This window comes from Diabrotica undecimpunctata, chromosome 4, assembly GCF_040954645.1.
Source record: "Diabrotica undecimpunctata isolate CICGRU chromosome 4, icDiaUnde3, whole genome shotgun sequence".
NCBI lineage: Eukaryota > Metazoa > Arthropoda > Insecta > Coleoptera > Chrysomelidae > Diabrotica > Diabrotica undecimpunctata.
In genome coordinates this window covers 9,053,899-9,073,973 of record NC_092806.1, presented here as the reverse complement: position 1 = coordinate 9,073,973, position 20,075 = coordinate 9,053,899, and the positions used below count along the sequence as shown (strand labels likewise).

The 20,075-nt window shown below is 33.8% G+C and overlaps 1 protein-coding gene across 2 annotated transcripts in view; it reads left to right on the top strand.

The window, feature by feature from the left end:
• LOC140439125 (carboxypeptidase E-like) overlaps window positions 1-15,135 on the top strand; it is a 28,624-nt gene extending 13,489 nt beyond the window's left edge. The window contains exons 3-10 of one of the 2 annotated variants that reach the window (XM_072528829.1): window positions 4,254-4,409; window positions 5,111-5,277; window positions 5,365-5,504; window positions 5,647-5,786; window positions 7,131-7,260; window positions 7,935-8,089; window positions 10,261-10,304; window positions 14,223-15,135. In XM_072528829.1, coding sequence (XP_072384930.1) covers window positions 4,254-4,409; window positions 5,111-5,277; window positions 5,365-5,504; window positions 5,647-5,786; window positions 7,131-7,260; window positions 7,935-8,089; window positions 10,261-10,304; window positions 14,223-14,274 — 984 coding nt within the window. In that variant the 3' untranslated portion in view covers window positions 14,275-15,135. The remainder of the gene's footprint in view (window positions 1-4,253; window positions 4,410-5,110; window positions 5,278-5,364; window positions 5,505-5,646; window positions 5,787-7,130; window positions 7,261-7,934; window positions 8,090-10,260; window positions 10,305-14,222) is intronic. The other variant, XM_072528828.1, reaches the window with a different exon arrangement.
• Window positions 15,136-20,075: the final 4,940 nt, after the last annotated feature.

Here is a 20,075-nt window from a genome sequence, read left to right as displayed (position 1 = left end):
CAATAGCCTAAGTAGAAAAATGGAATTTTCATTATTCAACAAAATTAATTTTTCACTCAAACAAATCTATGACATACCAAAAACTAATGTGGTATATCTCTTGACCTATTTCTAGATTTTCCGTAGTTTTGTCAATTACCGTGTTTAAACTAATTCGTATTTAATACAGTCTGTATAAGGAAACTTCCACTGGGCAATTTTTTAGTTATTAATAGTGTTCTTAACATTAACTTAATTTTTATATCCAGCTATTAAAAACGATTTATTTATCTTCGAATTGCTCATTAATCTTTTTTAGTTATTTCTCCAATAGGGTCACAAGATACCCTGGTTACCCTGATACCCTTTTTATCAATTTTACATCTTGTTATACTTCTTTCTAATCACTTTTACTGGAAACAGCAAACAATATTACAATACTTGTTAACAACTCTAAAAAGGCGGCTACAAGCTTGTCCAGCATGCTTGTTTAATCTTTTTGTACAAGTATGCACAATTTGCCTTTGGCACCATACGTACAAGCATGCTTGGTAAAAATAGAGGTAGTTTAATAAAATATGTCGTGCTCGGACGACGATACGCTCGCTTTGGCCGCTTTTGTTCTCGTGAAAAAAAAAGGAAAACCTATTCTCACATTAGCTTACTAGACTTAGACTAGACTTAGACCTACACACTAGAAAGTGTGGGCTCATAACGTTCATCTGCACCCATTCCAGAGTGGTTCGCATCTTCAACTTTTTTTTTCTCTTCTATAATTAGTACGTAAGGAGTTTATTTTTTTAACAACTGTATCCTTGTCGGCATTAACGTGAATTAACCAAGATTTTTCTAATAATATTTTGTATACTGCATCCCTCTTTTCTTTGTTATGATAATCTTTGGATTTAAAGTGCCAAAGACACGGCTGATTTTGGTATTCTTGAATAAACTCTTCATATTATTGAGGGTTAACCTTTTTGAGATCACTAGTCATGACAAAAATAACTCAAATGCTACTTCACAAAGCAACACAATGGACGCCAACTTGTTCAGGCTTGAAAATATTGGGTACACACATACCGTTTTGCTTGCTCAAACACGCTTAATTCAAGCATGCGTAATTAAGATCCTTTTAATTCTCAAGCCGCTTGTACAATCACAAAGCTTGCACCACATTTCCCTACAGACACTCAAGCGTGCTTGTACAAAAAGACTGAACAAGCATGCTGGACAAGCTTGCTTGTGTGTCTGTAGCCGCATTCTGACTTAAGTATTCAAACACTCAATTACTACTACTTCTACTTGTACTGGCAATTTCCCGTTTATATATGCATTTTCTGACATTCTAGAATTTACCAGACATTTCGAGACGTTCCAATGAGTCTGGAATATTCTAGATTTTTGATTCTTTTTTTTTTCGTCAAGGGATTTTTTTCTATCTGGAACAAATAATACGAAACTCTCATAATAATATAATCTACAATGCATACGCACTTTAGCCATAATTATAATAATAATTCCAACCGTAGAAATTAAAGCCGAATATAACGAGCTCGAGCTACATTTGTAAAAATTATAAACGTATTACCGTGCCTTAAACTCTCTTCTCTGGCAAAAAACAATTCGACGAGAAACCAAAAACTACATTTACGGTAGTATAGTCCAAAGTATTACACTTTACGGTTCGGAAGTATGGGACGTCACCAAAGCTAATAGAAACAAACTTATGACGACAGAAATGGATTATCTGAGACGAAGCTGCGGTAGATCGAAACTGGAGAGAGTTAGAAACGAACAAATAAGAAACGAAATGAAAATGGAGCGAAATATCAATGATGACATAGAAAGAAAAGAATTAATCTAGTTCGGACATGTTAAAAGAATGCCAGAGTACAGATGGCCTAGAAGAGTACTGGAATGGATCCCTTCTGAAAGAAGAAAGAGAGGACGACCACGGAGAAGTTGGCGCAACGATATTGATGAAGCAATGGCGGCAAGAGACTTAAAAGAGGCAACTGCATATGACAGAAAAAGATGGAAATTGGGGGCGGAGAAGCGGCGACAGCCGTAATAAATGCGTTAGTATATTATTTATTATAAACGTATTACTCGTCAAATCTAGGAAGGACTTTTAAATTCTTATTCGTCGACGTAGAGATCAGACAGAGAAGGTAGGATAAATAGACAGAATGGGAACACGCAGATACTCGGCTTTCTTGGTAACGGTACCATCTTCTTGAAAAGTTTAATTTGTTTTAATTTATTATAACATTTCAATTCTATATGATTAGAAAGGTCGTTTAATGGGTTTTTAAATACAAAGCTAAGAAGAATTTGGTCTATTTTGCTATTTAACTGTAGTACACAAGTAGTATTGAGCCATTAACAAAAAAAATTGTTTGACATACCTAATCCAGTAATGTGTTTTTAATCCTAAGTGATCTAATCTTTAAGTGATACAGGCATTTTTTAAAATTACATCACACATTTATTTTGTATTCAAGAGCTTAATGAGAAGCGTGAGCATACAGAATTCTTAAAAAAGTTGCCATTTTCATTGCCATATACAGTAGACTCCCGTAAGTTCGGCCTCGGTTAGTTCGGTCTCCGCTTAGTCTGGCCGGCTTCCTGATCATTAGTCACACACTTGGCAAGAGCCAACCAGATGCGAGCAGTAAAGCGATCATCTTTACGGTAGGCCTACAACAGTCAGTGATTCTTGTTTCACTTGCGATTTTTACTGTTTTTATAGACAGTATAGTTGTTGTGTGTGTGTGGACAATAACTGTTTCGCGTCGTGCAGTCCAAAGCAAATCTACAACATTGACGGAATTGGATTAAATTTTAGACTTCTGCCTAGAAAAACCTTTGCCGCTCCACAAGAAACATCTGCGGCGGGATTTAAAGTCAGCAAAGATAGGATAACGGTTGCCTTGTATTCAAATGCCTCGGGGACCTACAAGATACCCCTATTTGTCATTGGTAAAGCAGCACAACCGAGAGCGTATAAGAACATAAACATGGAAACTCTACCAGAGTATTACCGGTCGCAGAAATCAGTATGGATGGACACATATTTGTTCAGGAAATGGTTTGTGTGCGAATTTGTTCCGAAAGTGAAAAACCATTTGACAAAATTAAATCTGCCCATCAAAGCACTACTGCTTGACAACGCGCATACTCACCATGAAGGTCTTTAGTGCGACGATTAAAAAGAAATTAAACTGCTATTCCTGCCACCCAATGTAACCAGTCTTCAACAGCCAATGGACCAAGGGGTCATTGATTGCTTCAAGAGAAAGTATTCAGTAAACTGCTTTCTGAATTTATTTCCAAACTGGAGGCTGATGACAACTTAGACCTCTTAAAAGTGCTCTTATTATGAAGTATGTTGTGTACATGTCGGCCAAGGCATACGACGAAATACCACCATCGACGTTTGTAAAGTCTTGGAAAAAGCTTTTGCCCCATAACGAAACATAAGATTGACCAAGCAAACACAACAGCAGATGAACCAAATAACATACTTGTTAACGAACCTGATGACAATGCAGCTCCATTGCACGACCTTCAGTAACTACCGAACTGTGGTCCCATTATTGACGAAGATGTTTTGGAGTGGATCAACTTTGAAAAGGAGCTACACAACGAGGTTTTAAATGACGACGAAATCGCCTAGTGTGTCATTCGCTAAGAAAATGAGAAGGATAACGATACAGATGCTGCTGAGAATGACGAGCACGATGAAAAAAATAAAATCAGTCACGCTGAAGGGAAAGCAGCTTTGTAACTGGCAGCTACCGACGTCGAACAGCAAAAAGAAGTAACTGCCATCGATGTAATGATTATTAAAAAGTGGCGTGACTTTGCACATCAAAAATCGTTAGAAAAGAAAATTCAGAAAAAAATTACTGACTTTTTTTAAGTGTTTAAGAAGCCAAACCACCAATGTGCAATATTTTTAAATTTTATTGTATTTTTGTAACGGTCTATCTTTTCATATATTTTGTTAAATATATGTCAAAATATTCCTCTGTGTTGTCTTCTTACATACTTAATATACAAGTGTTTTGTTTTTGCTAAATCCATACAAACAATAAATGGGCATTTTTTAGATAAGCGTCGGTTAGTTCGGCCACTTTTAAGTTCGACCTAGGGTCTGGTCCCGAGGTCGCCGAACTTATGGAAGTCTACTGTATTTTATGCAGTACTATTATTATTTTAATTTATTTTTGCTTATGATAATAAATTCTTTGTTATTCTAAATATTTCAGGGTGGGCAGGATTATTTGATTGGAAGAACAAACAACAACTCAGTGGATTTAAATAGAAACTTTCCCAATTTAGATAGGATCATTTTTACGAACGAGGAGCAACACGTTAACCACAACAACCATTTATTGGAGGATCTGACGCATCTGGATCAGCCAGTAAGAAACATTTGTTTGCATTTATTAGAAAGGTCTTTATAGCGTTCAATAAAGTCCTTAATCATGTTTTTTTACTGAAGCCTGAACTTCTCTTTATTAGCAAGATGAAATATACATTGTAATTCTACATTATGGATTAATCTATTCAAATGTTACATTTTTATGCCTTAGCGTGCAGAATTCTTAGAAGAAGCAATTGTATTTCTTTGGTGTGTTGGGAGGGTAAATATAATCTTACGTTCAAGTTTGTGGGGCTCGTTCCTCCAGTCGCCAGTTTGGAAAAGGGGGGAAAGGTGCCGAACCATCTTTGCCAACTGTCGTTGGCGAACGTTTTTTCGTCTCTTTATATGGTGGAAATGCAGATGATTGTACTGTCGCATTAAGATACAGTGTGAAAGTCTTTTGTCCCCTTTTTTTCTAGATAGCGGACGGGGAACAAGAGTGGCAACTCCACAAACTTGAACTACTGTGTACTAACAATACCCACACAACAAAAAAATAAAATTGCGGTCTCTCAAAAATGTGATGTCAATGTAACTTTTCAATGAAGAATTGAGAAAATCGAAAGGTTTTTTTAGACCACTGTGTCATTGATGTCAATGTAAATACGAAATATAAAAGACGTTTAAAGCAAATATCTTTTGTTTTGTACATAGTTCTTTTATTTATCACATGAAACTAAAGAAAATTTGATGTTGTAGCTTCAGCCAGAAACAAAAGCTGTAATTCGTCTTATAATGCAAATTCCTTTCGTACTTTCTGCTAATTTACATGGAGGGGATCTTGTAGCTAATTACCCCTATGACGATAGTAGATCTGGCAGACAAAATGGAGAATATACTGCCACACCTGATGACGATACTTTTAGGTAAATTTAATTGAAATATGAATTTAGGTTATTGGTATGGCTTATTTATGAAGTTGGAATTTGATGTAATTATTTCTGTGATTTTAGACACTTGGCATTATCATATTCCTTTTACCATGCCGATATGGCAGACCCAAAGAGAAAAGGCTGTGGTGACTACGAAAGCCAAGATTTCCCTAAACAAGGTGGTATAACCAACGGTGCCAAATGGTACGCGCTACAGGGAGGTTGGTATAATTTAACTACAACATTTTTATGAGAATTTCAGTTTAAAATACATTTATTTTGATATTTCGATTTCCACTTTGGAAATTTCCGGGAAAATTGAAATTTGTCTGTCTTAAACTCATATTTTTTTTTTATTTTTAGGTATGCAAGATTTTAATTATCTTTCAAGTAACGATATGGAAATAACTTTGGAGTTAGGTTGTGCCAAATATCCGCCAGCATCTGAATTACAACCTGAATGGGAGAGGAATAAAGATGCACTCATTAACTTTATATGGCAGGTAAAAATTTTGCTACTATATTGCTAATATTTTAACCCTACGTTGGTCTCGTATACTGTCTGTAGTACTAACGTTGTTGGCCGTGTGGACTACAATCGTAATCTATTTTATTTCAAACGTAAGAAGTTTATTTTTTGAAGTAAAAAGTTTTTCTTTGTTAATATATTTATATACAACATTGTAATTCACCGTGACAGCTTCGCTATGTGTTATTCGTTGTGCGCCATATTATAAAAAGTAAGGATCAATCAAAACAGTGACAAAGAAACAATTAAACAGCAAAAATGTGTACATTAAAACAGTATATCACATCACAAAAGTTAAAAAATGGCACATATTTAGATTAATAATTAGACTCTTAAGTTGCCTTTTGAAAACATTAATGCATGGACAGAATGGATCCAATAGGAGGTCATTGCAAGTGCTGAGCATTCTCGACAAGGGACAATGACGAGCTTAATCAGTCCTATGGAAAGTAATATAAAAGAATGCAGTGTGTCGAGTTCTATGTATTGTGTTTAAGTACACATTGGCTAATAACAGGGGACAATTAATAATGTTGTTTAGTATATAAGCACCATCTACAAAAAAGGAGACAGTAAAGTATGCCATAATTATAGAGGCCTTAGTGTCTTATAGCTCGATGAGAAGGTTGTATGGCTGAATCCTTAAAAACGAATAGAGGCGGAATACCAAGAAATACAAGAACAGAGCGGCTTCTGGGAGAACAGTCCTGTATAAAAAATATTTTTACTCTTAAAGTAATAGAGAAACGCGTTGGTCGAAATCTTGCTACCCATCTTATCTTCATAGATCTCGAAAAGGCCTACGATACAGTACCTTTTAAATCTCTTTTTAACGTTTTCACAAAAACGGACCTAAAGAAAACATATACAGAGTGGCCCAAAAGTCTGGAAACGGCCAAGTATCTCATAAATTGCTAGTCATAATTGTACAAAATTTAAGGTACACCTGTTTTGGGACACGGAGATTCCATATTTGATATTTGCAATGTTGTCAGATTTGCCGTTTATCTTATATTATTGGTAACTTTGGTTATTCAAATTCATCACCCTGTATATTCAGTCATTATTGGAATCCAATATTCAATACGGTATATTAGAACACTACACATCTATAAGAATCCACTGAGTGTTGTTAAGACGAAAAATTCCTTTTCATAACCATTTCGAGTAACAAGAGTGAACAGCAGTAGGCAATCGAATGGCATAACGTCAATACATTCTTACGAATGATAAAGGACTGACACTAGTCGTGTTAAAAACTCAATAATTACGCCAGTATTACAAATATAACATCCTTTAAAATATATCCCGTTTTTAGGCTCATATTGGTGTAAAGGGGGTAGTATACGATAACCAATCAAAGCGTGGCATTCCCGGAGCAGTAATACATGTTAGAAACATTACAGATTTGGAAAAATCTTATGATATAGAACATGACGTAACTTCAGGTAAGATAGCATTTTATTAATATGAAGTGTAAATGTGAACAGTATTTTTTCTATGATTTGAGATGTATCAGTAAACTGTTTTAAAGTTTTCTGTATAGATTACTCAAATATATCAAATGTTTATCTTAAAAACTATACGTAAGATAAAAACAAATAAAAAATACTGCATCTGTACTATTCAATAGCGGATCTATACTCAATAGTCATTGAATAAAAAATACCTATATATTCAAAGCCCTTTGTCCTTTTTATCGACGATCGAAAAAAAATGCAAAGTCATTGTAGTGGCGTGAAAAAGTAATTTATTGGTAGCTTAAAATAAGTACATTTAATGCAATTTCAGAGAAATGACTAACGTGTTAGCTACGGGACAAATATTAAAACTATTGCATATTGCAATATGTTCTGTGTTTAGAGCGTGTACACACATTTTGTCGTAATGATGTGAAATTTCCACAAATACAACCCTGCTTATCTGCTACAAGTGACACCTTATATATAGGCAACTCATAATACAGGTAGAGACGACGAGAAACCTCTGGAACGCTTATAAAAAATTTGGTTGAAGATGGTTGTTTGTTGTTTCACAGTGATACGGATTGAAAAGCAAAGAGTTAAATGTTATTAACATATTCTGGTAAAATATAAAACTATCACTCCTATATATTTTTTAGTTCATGATGGTGATTACTACAGACTGCTGACACCAGGCAAATACAAGCTCACAGCCTACCGAGATGGATTCTTGCCCCGATCGAAAATAGTGACTGTTCTGAACAAGCCATTCGAAGAAGCTCCCAGGGTGGATTTCCCTCTGAAACCCATCACGGTAAGTCCGGAAAATGTTGAATCTGATGTCTTTATTGTTGAAGTTTACAATGCTTACGACGAATTTCAAGTTCAGCCAGTGCCTGAAGTAGGGATTTCTTATGATGGTTTTACAAATGATAATAACTATAATGAAATTGGTGACTATAATGTTGATTATGATGGATATTTTCAGGATTATCCTTATTGGGTACAAAACTATGAGCCAACCTCTAATTATGGCTACTATTAAAATGACTTGTGGTAATTTGTTTATTTGTTCCTTATTTTAAATCATAGTTTTGTTGTAGATATTTTAATAAATTATAGAAGTTATTAATATTTAAGTGTTTTTAATCAGGTTCTGGTAATTCTAAAAAAATTAATGTCTGTATATTGTGTGTGTGTATCAGTAAGATTATACATACGAAAAAAAAAACAAAGAATTTGATATTTAGAAATATATTATAGTCAGAGTATTAGGGATAAATTTCAACAAGCTTGGTAGTGATACTAACCATCGAATTATATAAGGTGAGGAATGATTTGCAAAGTGAAAAACTGAAGCAGTTTCGCACTTTTGGTAGGTATATTTGCTAAACAGGTTATCTTCTTCCGTTTCTTCTTTTGTTTCAGATATTTTAATAATTTTTTAATGTGTAAACTTTTGTTAAGAAATTACGAACTAAAAAAATAAAACAAAGAACAGGTCAAAGTGAAAAAAAGTTGACCAAGAAAGTAAGTTTAAAGCTAAGTAATATTCTTCAGCTTCATCCTCAATGTTTTCCTTTGCAGTGGTCGCTGTTCCTTACTCTTAAATCCTCCCTCTTCAATGGCTCTTCTCCAAACCCCCAACTTTTCCTCCATTTCTTTGCTCTTCATCACTAATACGATATCATTTGCAAAGAGCATTGACCAAGGAACCCCCTCTCTTAGTTTCTCTGTCAGAGCATCCCTAACAAAATTAATCATGTAGGGAATCAGTGAAGAACCTTAATACAAACCATCCGTCACTGGAAAACTCTCGGTCAATCCGACATAAGTCCTTACTTTGGTGTACTTTCCCTCATATATATCCTTCACGAGCCTTACGTCCTTCCCAGGAACCCAGTTCTCTCTCATACATCTCCATAGCTCTTGTTTAGGAACTGTGTTATACGCTTTCTCAAGATCTATAAATACCAAATGTAGCTCTCTTTTTTCTCGATGTATTTCTCTATCAACTGTCCCAAAGCAAACAAGGCATCTCCACTGATTTGTCTGTTGCCCCAACTTCATCCAAATGGTTGGGTGCTTGTACCCGTAGGGGAAAGTGGGGTAAAGTGGAATAGCTAAACTATGAAGTTAAATAAATTTTAGAAATTTTTGAAATAAAATTTTGTAAAAAAACGTATGTTATCACAGTAGCGTTTAAAATTATTATCTCGAAATGTATATTTATGGTATGCTTGGGTTTGCCATGCATTGTCGTTTTTCCACTTTGCCCCGCATGGTTGTATAAAGTGAAATAACATTTTTTATATTTCGTTTAACATTTTTTACGGCTTTTGAATTTCGTTTTTCGAAACTCTGCTTTAGGACTAACAAATACGGGGAAGATACTATAATACCAGTTTTACCATGCCTATGTTTTATTATATTTATATATATATATATATATATATATATATATATATATATATATATATATATATATATATATATATATATATATATATATATATATAATATTTTCCTTTAGTACTGGGGGGCGTCTTCACTAGGTTTTCCATTTATTGGCACGTTTTTTCCTGAAACTAAGTAAGAGAGTCAAAATCTATTTCATTTCTCCCACGCACGGACGTTTATGCCCAACAAACGTCGTGAAAAAAGAGGAGTATTAGGGTTATAACAATGAAAAGGTAATAAGGAATGAAGCAATAAAATAATAGGTGTGGGCGGTATGCTGCCTCAGTCAGTCAACTTTACAGCAAACAAGAGTTTCTATGGGGATTTTCTTTGTAAGTGGCTCGTACCCCACACAGAATTTTTTAATTAAACGTCCCTATATATGACATCTTTTACGTTTTTTGTTTCGTAAATCACCCGTTTAATCAATTTTTTTATTGTGAAAACTGTTTAGTTAGTTAATAATATTTAATATTAATGTTTTAGTGTTTTGTAAATCTTTCATATTATTTACTTAATACATAGCGTTGTTCACACCATCACAGACGAAGAAAAGGACATAAACGCAGGTATCACTAATTTTATTTTATTTATGGGGCTTTTGTTTACGTTTTAACAACTGTCTCGTTGCTCCGTTTTGATTTACTAACTAATATACAACATTGAATAACGGGTGTAAACAGTTGCATAGTTTTGGCGCTTAGTACTTAATTTTTTGTTTAAAATACACGGTTGTTTTTGATATTCCTGCACGGTTTAGCTAAGATAGTGTTAAGGCAGAGATAAGATAGCTTTTGATAAGGTTCACCACAATCAAGTAACGTTAATCCGTATAAGTAAAAACTTACATACTATACATTGTATATGCCTTCTTGTACTCAACTTTGCCTTCTTGTATATTGGATGCATCTTCATTATTTTTAATTAGGTTATTATTGTCCAGAATTTCTCAAGATTCATTCATATATTTGTCATGATTCTCTAAATTCTCTTGGCAGGGTTCTACACTGTTGCTTTCTTCTCCATTTTTTAAATAATAGTCATCATGTTCGTTTTTCAAGCTATTTAATAATTCTTTCAAGGCTTTTTTATTTTGTAGTTTATCAAGGACACAGAAGGTCTGCATCTTTTAAACCATTTGTTTGTCTGCTGCCAAACATGGCCTCATAAGGGTTCCTACCAATTCCTCTATGAAAAGATCTATTTTTCTTGGACGGTATAAATCTCAACCCTTCGGACTATTTTGTATTCTTATTGTCGTTTATCCAGGTAATCAACATATTCTGGACATCTAAGCCTTGACTTTGTGAGTATCTTGATTGACCGTTAACTATTTTCAGACCAGGCCACATAGTCGTTAGGTCTACAATAACCGAGTTGGTAAACTCACGGCCGTTATCACTTTGCAAGATTTATGAGACTAGACAAAAAATGTCAGTGGTCAGCCACTTCAAGTGCTGTTTTGGTTTTCACTACTACTACTAAGGATTTCCACAGTTTTCACTGTCTTCCTTCACTCAACCTTTTTCTCCAATTTTCCCTGTCATTCCAGTCTCCATCTCGCAGGGTTCTTTTCTCCATAGCCTCGTCGATTTCATCTCTGAATGACCTTCGGGGTCTTCCTCTCTTTTTTCTTCCAATCGGGCTCCATTCTGTGATTTTGTTTATCCAGCGTCCTCTGTCCGCTCTTCTGACGTGGCCGTACCAGGATAGTCTCTTCTCCTCTATATAGTCGATTATGTCTGATTGCACTCCCATTATCCGCTTAATCTCTGCGTTTTCAATTCTGTCTCTTTTTGTAAGTCTACAGCTTCTCCTCAGGAACTCCATTTCTACTGCTCTTATTCTACCTCTATTTCTCTTGTTTATTGTCCAGTTTTCGGACCCATATGTCAGGATACTTCTTGTCAGGGTATTATATATTCTCTTTTTTGTCTTTATCGTAATGTTCTTATCCCACAACACTGAGTTTAGTTGTCTTATACAGTTTCTTGTTTGTCTCAGTCTGTTGTTTATATCTTCTTCTGTTGTTTCCTGGTTCGATATTATGGTTCCTAAATACTTGAATTTATCTGTTCCATTTATTTGTCTTCCCTCGTCTATCTCTAGGTTTCTCATATCCTTGTTTTCTGTTGTTAGGTATTCGGTTTTCTCTAAGTTTATTTCCATTCCGTTGTTTTTATATTCTTCTTCTAGTTTCTGAGCATAAAGCTGAGATCTTCTTCATCTTGTGCGATGACTACTTGATCGTTGATTTCTGTGCGGTTTGGTTTTCAATGGTCTCAAAAACCATCAAAGTTATATGGACTATCGGGCTCTGTTTGCATATCTATCAGGTCAACTTACAATATGATTAGTATTATTTTTTCATATCTGAATATTGTTAGCTCTTTATAATTACCTGACATCTACAGTTCATATATTCAGAAATTATAGGCTTGACAACCAAGCCTGTCTTTGGAATTTTTTTCTTCAACTGGCATAACTTGCATTTACTAAGGTACAAGTTGATAATTTCTCGGGTTATATTTGCGTATTTTTTCTTTAACTCATGCTCCATTCCTATAAACAATAAAAAAAATGTTTTAAAGACTTTTTGACAAGAACTTGCCAGAGAGAGATAGAGAGAGAGAGAGGGAGAGAGAGAGAGAGATAGAGCGAGAGAGGGAGAGAGAGAGAGAGATAGAATACCTTTTTAAGGTTTTTTATTGATTCACCCATTGTATTAAAAATTATCAGAAACTGCACTGAATAAAACTAGTGTTACAGGTAAGATTCGATATGCGATTTCTGTATTTCCCTTTGTAGGTATTTATATTGGCCATAAAGATAAAGCAAAATTCGTCGTGTGTTTCTCAAATTTTAGAGAAAAATAGATCTTAATCTCTCTAAAATTGTAGATCTTAAAAAGTTCTTTATTTTGCGATTTTCTCAATTAAAATACATAAACAATTGTCCGAGATAACTGCAAAAAACCCTTATTTTTGCAGTAATTTATAAATGTTGTTAACGTTGTCGTTAGCATAATGGCATATAATACAACTACTTAAAATTATTGCAATTAAGGCAAGGCAAGTTTTTCAAGTGTACTAAATGTCAGCTAGAACTAGGTATCATAAAAACTAAAAAAATAGTAGGTACAAAATATTATTGATTTCTTCACATATAATACTGAATGAAAACTAGCATTTTTAAAAATGTGAAATATAAGTATTTAATGTTCTCTGCAATGAATGCAATAAAAAATAAATCATCGTCATCATCTCTGCAATGAGAATGAGCCCAAACTTTGCAGAGTTGGTATTTTACCCATTTCTCATCATGCTTGTTATTGGAATATGGTTGAAGACAATATAAGCACTGAGCATCATTATCATCCGACGAGCTTAACAACGTCTTCTTCTTTTTCTTCGAAATCGTTCGTTTCACATTATTGGCAATCTGTTTCTTTACTTTACCTATCTCTTCTTTACGTACGATCTTCTCTGGTGTTTCTGTTAATATAGCTGTAACGTGATATTGTTCTTAGTAGTCGTAGGACCTTTCGGAAAGGGACGAATACTTTCACACGAACAAAGTAACGTATACGCTAGAGATCGATATTTTTGTTCTTTTTTTAGAATTTTTAAAATTTAAAAATAACATCCGATAATGGGAAAATTTCCTCTTTTGATTTCATTTTAACAACGCGACAATAAAGCATGACATGCAACCTTTAGAAGGTTCTAACCTCAAATGTGCGTAATATTGCGACGCGATAAGTAAGATTACTGATTGTTTCGTAACGTAAACCGCCGCAACTGCTGCAATGGGCGGGAGAGCATCCAATGGCGAATTTTAGTGAGTTACGCTCACACGTTCGTCACACGCACGTTTAATAATACCAATTTTTTGGAGATCGGTTAAAGAATAACTAAATGTATTATATAACAAAGTTTTCACTCTCCATCAGCATAGTAATTGAAAAAATTTATTTAGTAAATAGTAAAACTTGTGAAATCAAACACAAATTTTTATTGCTAGTTATTTAATTGCCCCATATACCGGTAGACCGAGAAAGCTGTCAGTAGATTTCGAGGTTTCCTCGAGGTCACTTTTTTTATAAAAATATATTTTTATTGTCATTCTTTCCAGAGCTGTTTCGAAAGTCAAAATAGACATGATAGCCAACATTTGTAGCAAAGATTTTTTCTAAAAAAGCGTATGTTGGGAACAACCAAATAGATTACAGCGCACGCTGTGGCCAAAACTTGAAACATATCAAGAATATCGCATCCCAAATTAGAACAAAGCGGATAGATACATTTTTTATGCCTGCAAACTGATCTATCATTTTTTTAACTCATTATAAATATCATTTATACAGGGTGTTAATGTATGTAACTAATATATTTATTATATAACCTATAATGGCATTATTATACTAACCTACGGTTTTAAACTCTTCGTTACTTACTTGATAATCACACAATTATTGCTTTTTTTAGATGCCACCATACATCAGAATCCAAACGAACAACTACATCAACTCAAAGCTAGATGACGAGTTCGACAACCAGCAGATCTCCAACTGGGCCGAAGAAAACGAGCCGATTCCTGAACCGATCGCGGTGCAATAAAAAATTCCAGTGATCAATATTTTTGTGTCAAACTGTATTTATTTCATTAGAGCACAACATAGAAATCGAAAAGGTTATTTTAAATTAAGAAAAATACTGATTGGGAAAAATAATGTGGTGATCTTGTCAGTAAAGTATATCGTAAACTCTGTTCTTGTTCGTTGTTGTAAAGTTTTTTGGTAAAATATAAAGAACATGAAGGTTTTATATTCCGTTTAGATGGCACGACGTCCTAATGGGTATAAGCAAACTATTTCCTCATATATACAGGGGTCTTTCGCAAAATATATTTATCGATAATTTAACCTCATATTTCATATATCATAAAAGCACAGCTGAGGTGGTGAAGAATACGTTACAATTACTCTCTAAGGAAACTATATTAAATGAACGAAAAATCACTAAAATTTCTACTGAAAAACAGTAGAGGGATAAAGACGATATTAACTTAAAGACATTAGTGTAAAAGTAAAGAAACGTGAAGTAAACTTTGAAATATAAAATTTAAAATTTTGTAACTACCTACGTACTGATTTGTGTAGACACATAATAGTTGATAGTGACTATTGATAAGGACAGTGTAAGTGCTGCTGTAATTTTCTTAATTTAGAATTACGTTTCATACAACATAATAAACATGTCTTCTTTCTCTAGATTTTTGCACGTACATATTTAGAAATAAAAATGTTTTTAGAAACCTACGACTTTTGATAAGTTGTTGATAGTTATCCTGTAACCAAAAATCTGTAAGTTAAGAAATAAATTTTTGTTTTAAAATATTGTTACGTTATTTTCTTTTCTTTTTTTGCTTTCCTATATATTCACCTTCCCTAGGTGACATCAGTACCTTTCGCACTCATCGGAAAATTGGGATTGTTTGTTTTATTAACCGTAAAGCTAGTGCGGCATATCTTACTAGAATGGTAACGAGGGAAATAAAGTTTCCAAAAGAACAGTGCGAAGGCAATTGGCCGAAGAAAACTTACTTGACCTATAAAAAACCTCGCCCGAAATCTTGAAGAAAAAGGGACTGCAATGGGTAAAACAATACCAGCATATGCCTGATGAAGACTGAAATGAAGCAAGTCAATGTTTGTTATTAATAAATAGGGTTTATTTTAATTTTTACAGGTGTACCTTTCCGACGAATCAGCTTTCCAGATTTTGGTACAAAAGTGATTAAAATTAAATACCTAACTAGTGTCATGATATGCTCTGTTATCTCGATCAAGGGTATGGGGCACCTATATACCTATATATACCGATATAAGCCCGTACTCGACTACTACCACAGCTCGAAGAATAGTTCTCTGGAGACAAAAATTTAATTTTTATCATGACTCCGTGCTACAAAGCCAGAAGTATTACCACAGAATAATAATCAATCAGAATGCCCACTCTGCTTGAAAAAATAAGTACGCGCATCTCGTTTGCGCAGACGGAATCAGCCATGTTTTAAACGGAACCAGTGCTGATCAGTGACGTTTTATCTGATGTGCATAGAAAAATTAACCCGGTTTAATTTATTTACGGCAACTACAGACATAGTATTATATACTATTTTATTCGTACTTTTAGTTGAAGAATAGATTAAATTATTTCAAATGTACTAAATTATTAATCTCTAAAAATTTAAATTACAGTTCTGTCGTAGCTTGTCACAAATTTCTCAATTCGAGTCATGTTTCCGTTTAAAATATGGCGATCGCGTGCTGACAAACTTCAAAGGCGACATCTGAGAGTGGGCATTCTGATTGTTATTTATTTTGTGGTATTACTGCATAGAAAGCAATCCCTGACGGCTAGAAACTATAATTAAAGCAAAAGATATCACTAAATATTAAAATAATTTTTACAATGTTTTTTATAAAGAAAATAAATAACTTTACCTACAAACCTTTTTTTATAACCTTAATAAATACGCTTACAAAAAAATGTAAGACCCAAAATCAACTAAGGTCTAACAGAAGCACAAATCACTGCTGTCGAATGTATGCTAAGGCATACAAAAATGGTTGATTCTGTAATGTAAAGTTTTTCGTATCTGGTATGTGTGAAATCTGTTTAAAAGGAAAACTGTGACGATTACAATTTCACAGCATTGATAAAAAAAAGAAAGCAGAAAGTATTTTAAAAGTTGTATCAACAGATGTATTTTATTATAGATCCAGTAACTGATGGCAATAAAAAGTATTTTGTGATTTTGAAACCTTCGTTGAAGCAGTCGAAGACCTGGAATGGATGCAAATAATCAGCAATGAACTTCAATCACTGGAAGAAAACACATGGACTTTGGTATAACAACCAAAAAATGTGAGTGTAATAGATTCAAAATTTGTGTTTCATAAAAAGAAGTGGTTGGTTAAGAAGTTGGTAGTTCGAGGATTCCAACAGTGTAACATTAGTAAAAATGTGTATATAGCAGTAGCAAGAATGGCTACAATTAGAGTATTACTTTCATATATATATATATATATATATATATATATATATATATATATATATATATATATATATATATATGTAAAATATGATCTTTTGTAATACAGCTATTATATAAGCACACTGTTTCATAAAAGTATAACTGATCTAGATTTTAAAAGTTCTAGGAAGGATCAGTGTTTGTATTATAAAGATTTTACAGTTTTACTTGTGTATGTTGATGTTGTTGGGAACAGAAAATTATGTTCGGAATTTGTTAACCCTCTATTGCCCGACTTTTTTGTAAACTTAACATAAAATGTTTTAATTTGTATATATGCTAAAAATATGCATTTACAACAACTAGTAATTTTTTTAGATTTTTTAAACTTTGTTTGGGGAGAGTTTTGGGTTTCTCTTCTGTTTTTTTACAATTTCGTACTCAATTTCACTAAGCCTGGGACGTCCTTTGTTTTTGATCTGGTCAGTTCTTACTAACAATACGCTACATAAGTGGAACTTAAGCTGTAATAAAGGCAACTGGTTTTTCTTTTCAATTTCAAAGTAATTGCAATCACGACGATACAACAACCAGCTGTTAACAACAGCTAAATCCAGAAGGCGAAAAAAATATTTTTAGATACCACTTTTAGATCTTATGTCTGTTCGGTAAAGAGCAATTAGTGAATCCATAAGATCGACACCACCCATAAATTTATTATAAAATTGCACTGCATTTGGACAGCATACATAAATTCTTGATTTTTGTTTCTTATCCCACCTCTTGACTAACGAAGTAGGCTCGGAACCAACAAATGTACTAAGCAAATGAACCGGTTACGAAGACTTTGTAACAATGATTGAAAATGAGTAAAAGGAATATGAAGAAGAAAGAATAGATATTCTTCATGAACCAAAAATAAGCGACTGGGTTGTCGTGAGGTTTTGTACAAAGAAAACAATTAAGTTTTTTTTTTGTCCGCCAAATCACTGAGATTAACGATGATCCTGTTATGAAGTTTGTAAGTTGTAGGTTATTTCGATATACTCTGTACGAGTACTAGAAACCAATTCGCTAAGAATTTTGCTTAGTTGAAAAGATATGTTGTGGAATGCAAGTTTTAGATTCCCCATGTCTCTCTTAACACCTTTATCAACGTCTGTTTTTGCCTTGCAATTCTTAGAAGGCACAGATTAAAGCGGAATTCTTGAATTTGGTTTCGAAAATTAGTCTACGATTTTATTATCAGATGTCGCTACATTGCGTCTATACGAAGCCATGTTATAGTTGCTTCCTAAGACAGAGAAGAATTGTTTCACGTTCAGAGCGCTTGCGAAAGCCGTTCTGATGATGCCTATTGGGCTGAAATACGTATAAACGGATGCGCAAGCTCCCTATACGTGAAATAAAATCTTAACTGTCTTTTCCTTGTTATTTCGATATACTCTGTACGAGTACTAGAAACCAATTCGCTAAGAATTTTGCTTAGTTGAAAAGATATGTTGTGGAATGCAAGTTTTAGATTCCCCATGTCTCTCTTAACACCTTTATCAACGTCTGTTTTTGCCTTGCAATTCTTAGAAGGCACAGATTAAAGCGGAATTCTTGAATTTGGTTTCGAAAATTAGTCTACGATTTTATTATCAGATGTCGCTACATTGCGTCTATACGAAGCCATGTTATAGTTGCTTCCTAAGACAGAGAAGAATTGTTTCACGTTCAGAGCGCTTGCGAAAGCCGTTCTGATGATGCCTATTGGGCTGAAATACGTATAAACGGATGCGCAAGCTCCCTATACGTGAAATAAAATCTTAACTGTCTTTTCCTTGTTATTTCGATATACTCTGTACGAGTACTAGAAACCAATTCGCTAAGAATTTTGCTTAGTTGAAAAGATATGTTGTGGAATGCAAGTTTTAGATTCCCCATGTCTCTCTTAACACCTTTATCAACGTCTGTTTTTGCCTTGCAATTCTTAGAAGGCACAGATTAAAGCGGAATTCTTGAATTTGGTTTCGAAAATTAGTCTACGATTTTATTATCAGATGTCGCTACATTGCGTCTATACGAAGTCATGTTATAGTTGCTTCCTAAGACAGAGAAGAATTGTTTCACGTTCAGAGCGCTTGCGAAAGCCGTTCTGATGATGCCTATTGGGCTGAAATACGTATAAACGGATGCGCAAGCTCCCTATACGTGAAATAAAATCTTAACTGTCTTTTCCTTGTTATTTCGATATACTCTGTACGAGTACTAGAAACCAATTCGCTAAGAATTTTGCTTAGTTGAAAAGATATGTTGTGGAATGCAAGTTTTAGATTCCCCATGTCTCTCTTAACACCTTTATCAACGTCTGTTTTTGCCTTGCAATTCTTAGAAGGCACAGATTAAAGCGGAATTCTTGAATTTGGTTTCGAAAATTAGTCTACGATTTTATTATCAGATGTCGCTACATTGCGTCTATACGAAGCCATGTTATAGTTGCTTCCTAAGACAGAGAAGAATTGTTTCACGTTCAGAACGCTTGCGAAAGCCGTTCTGATTATGCCTATTGGGCTGAAATACGTATAAACGGATGCGCAAGCTCCCTATACGTGAAATAAAATCTTAACTGTCTTTTCCTTGTTATTTGTAAGAAAAGTTTCTGAAACTAAATATTTTACATTGTTTCAATATCCGCAAGTTGAAGATAGAAATGAAATTTTGCGAGAGGATATTATTTCTATTTTACCACCGCCCATCATAGATCGAAGGGGAGAAATTCAATTCAAAGTAACAATTTTTAGTTACGTGGTTGAGTAATAAAGTATTTTTCACGTGTTCTTTAAGAAAAAAAAATGATTTCGTTTTGTATTAAAAAAAAGACAAACATTTAAAGCGCTGTAATTTTTTAAATAAAATCAATTTAAATTTTTTTTTCCTAGGTTAATGGCACTGGCAAAGCCAAAAGGCCAGTCATGTTTTCTCATAGTTCTATCATCCATTTCCATTGTTTACATTATAAACATATTAATATTATATGCATGTTAAATTGGGATACAATAATTTTAGTGTGTTAGTAAATGCCTAAATATTTTGGTTACTTATTTTCATTTTTATTGTTTTTTTTTATATATATATAAGTCTATATAACATTGTAACTTTTCTTTTATTTTTATTGTTAATTTCTTTTTATTATTTTTTTATTGTAATATAATCACTAGCGGACCCGACAGACTTCGTTCTGTCAAATAGATTTGGAATGTGGCACTTTATTTCTCCTGAACAGAACCGTCACCATGATGATAGGGCGGTGTGTG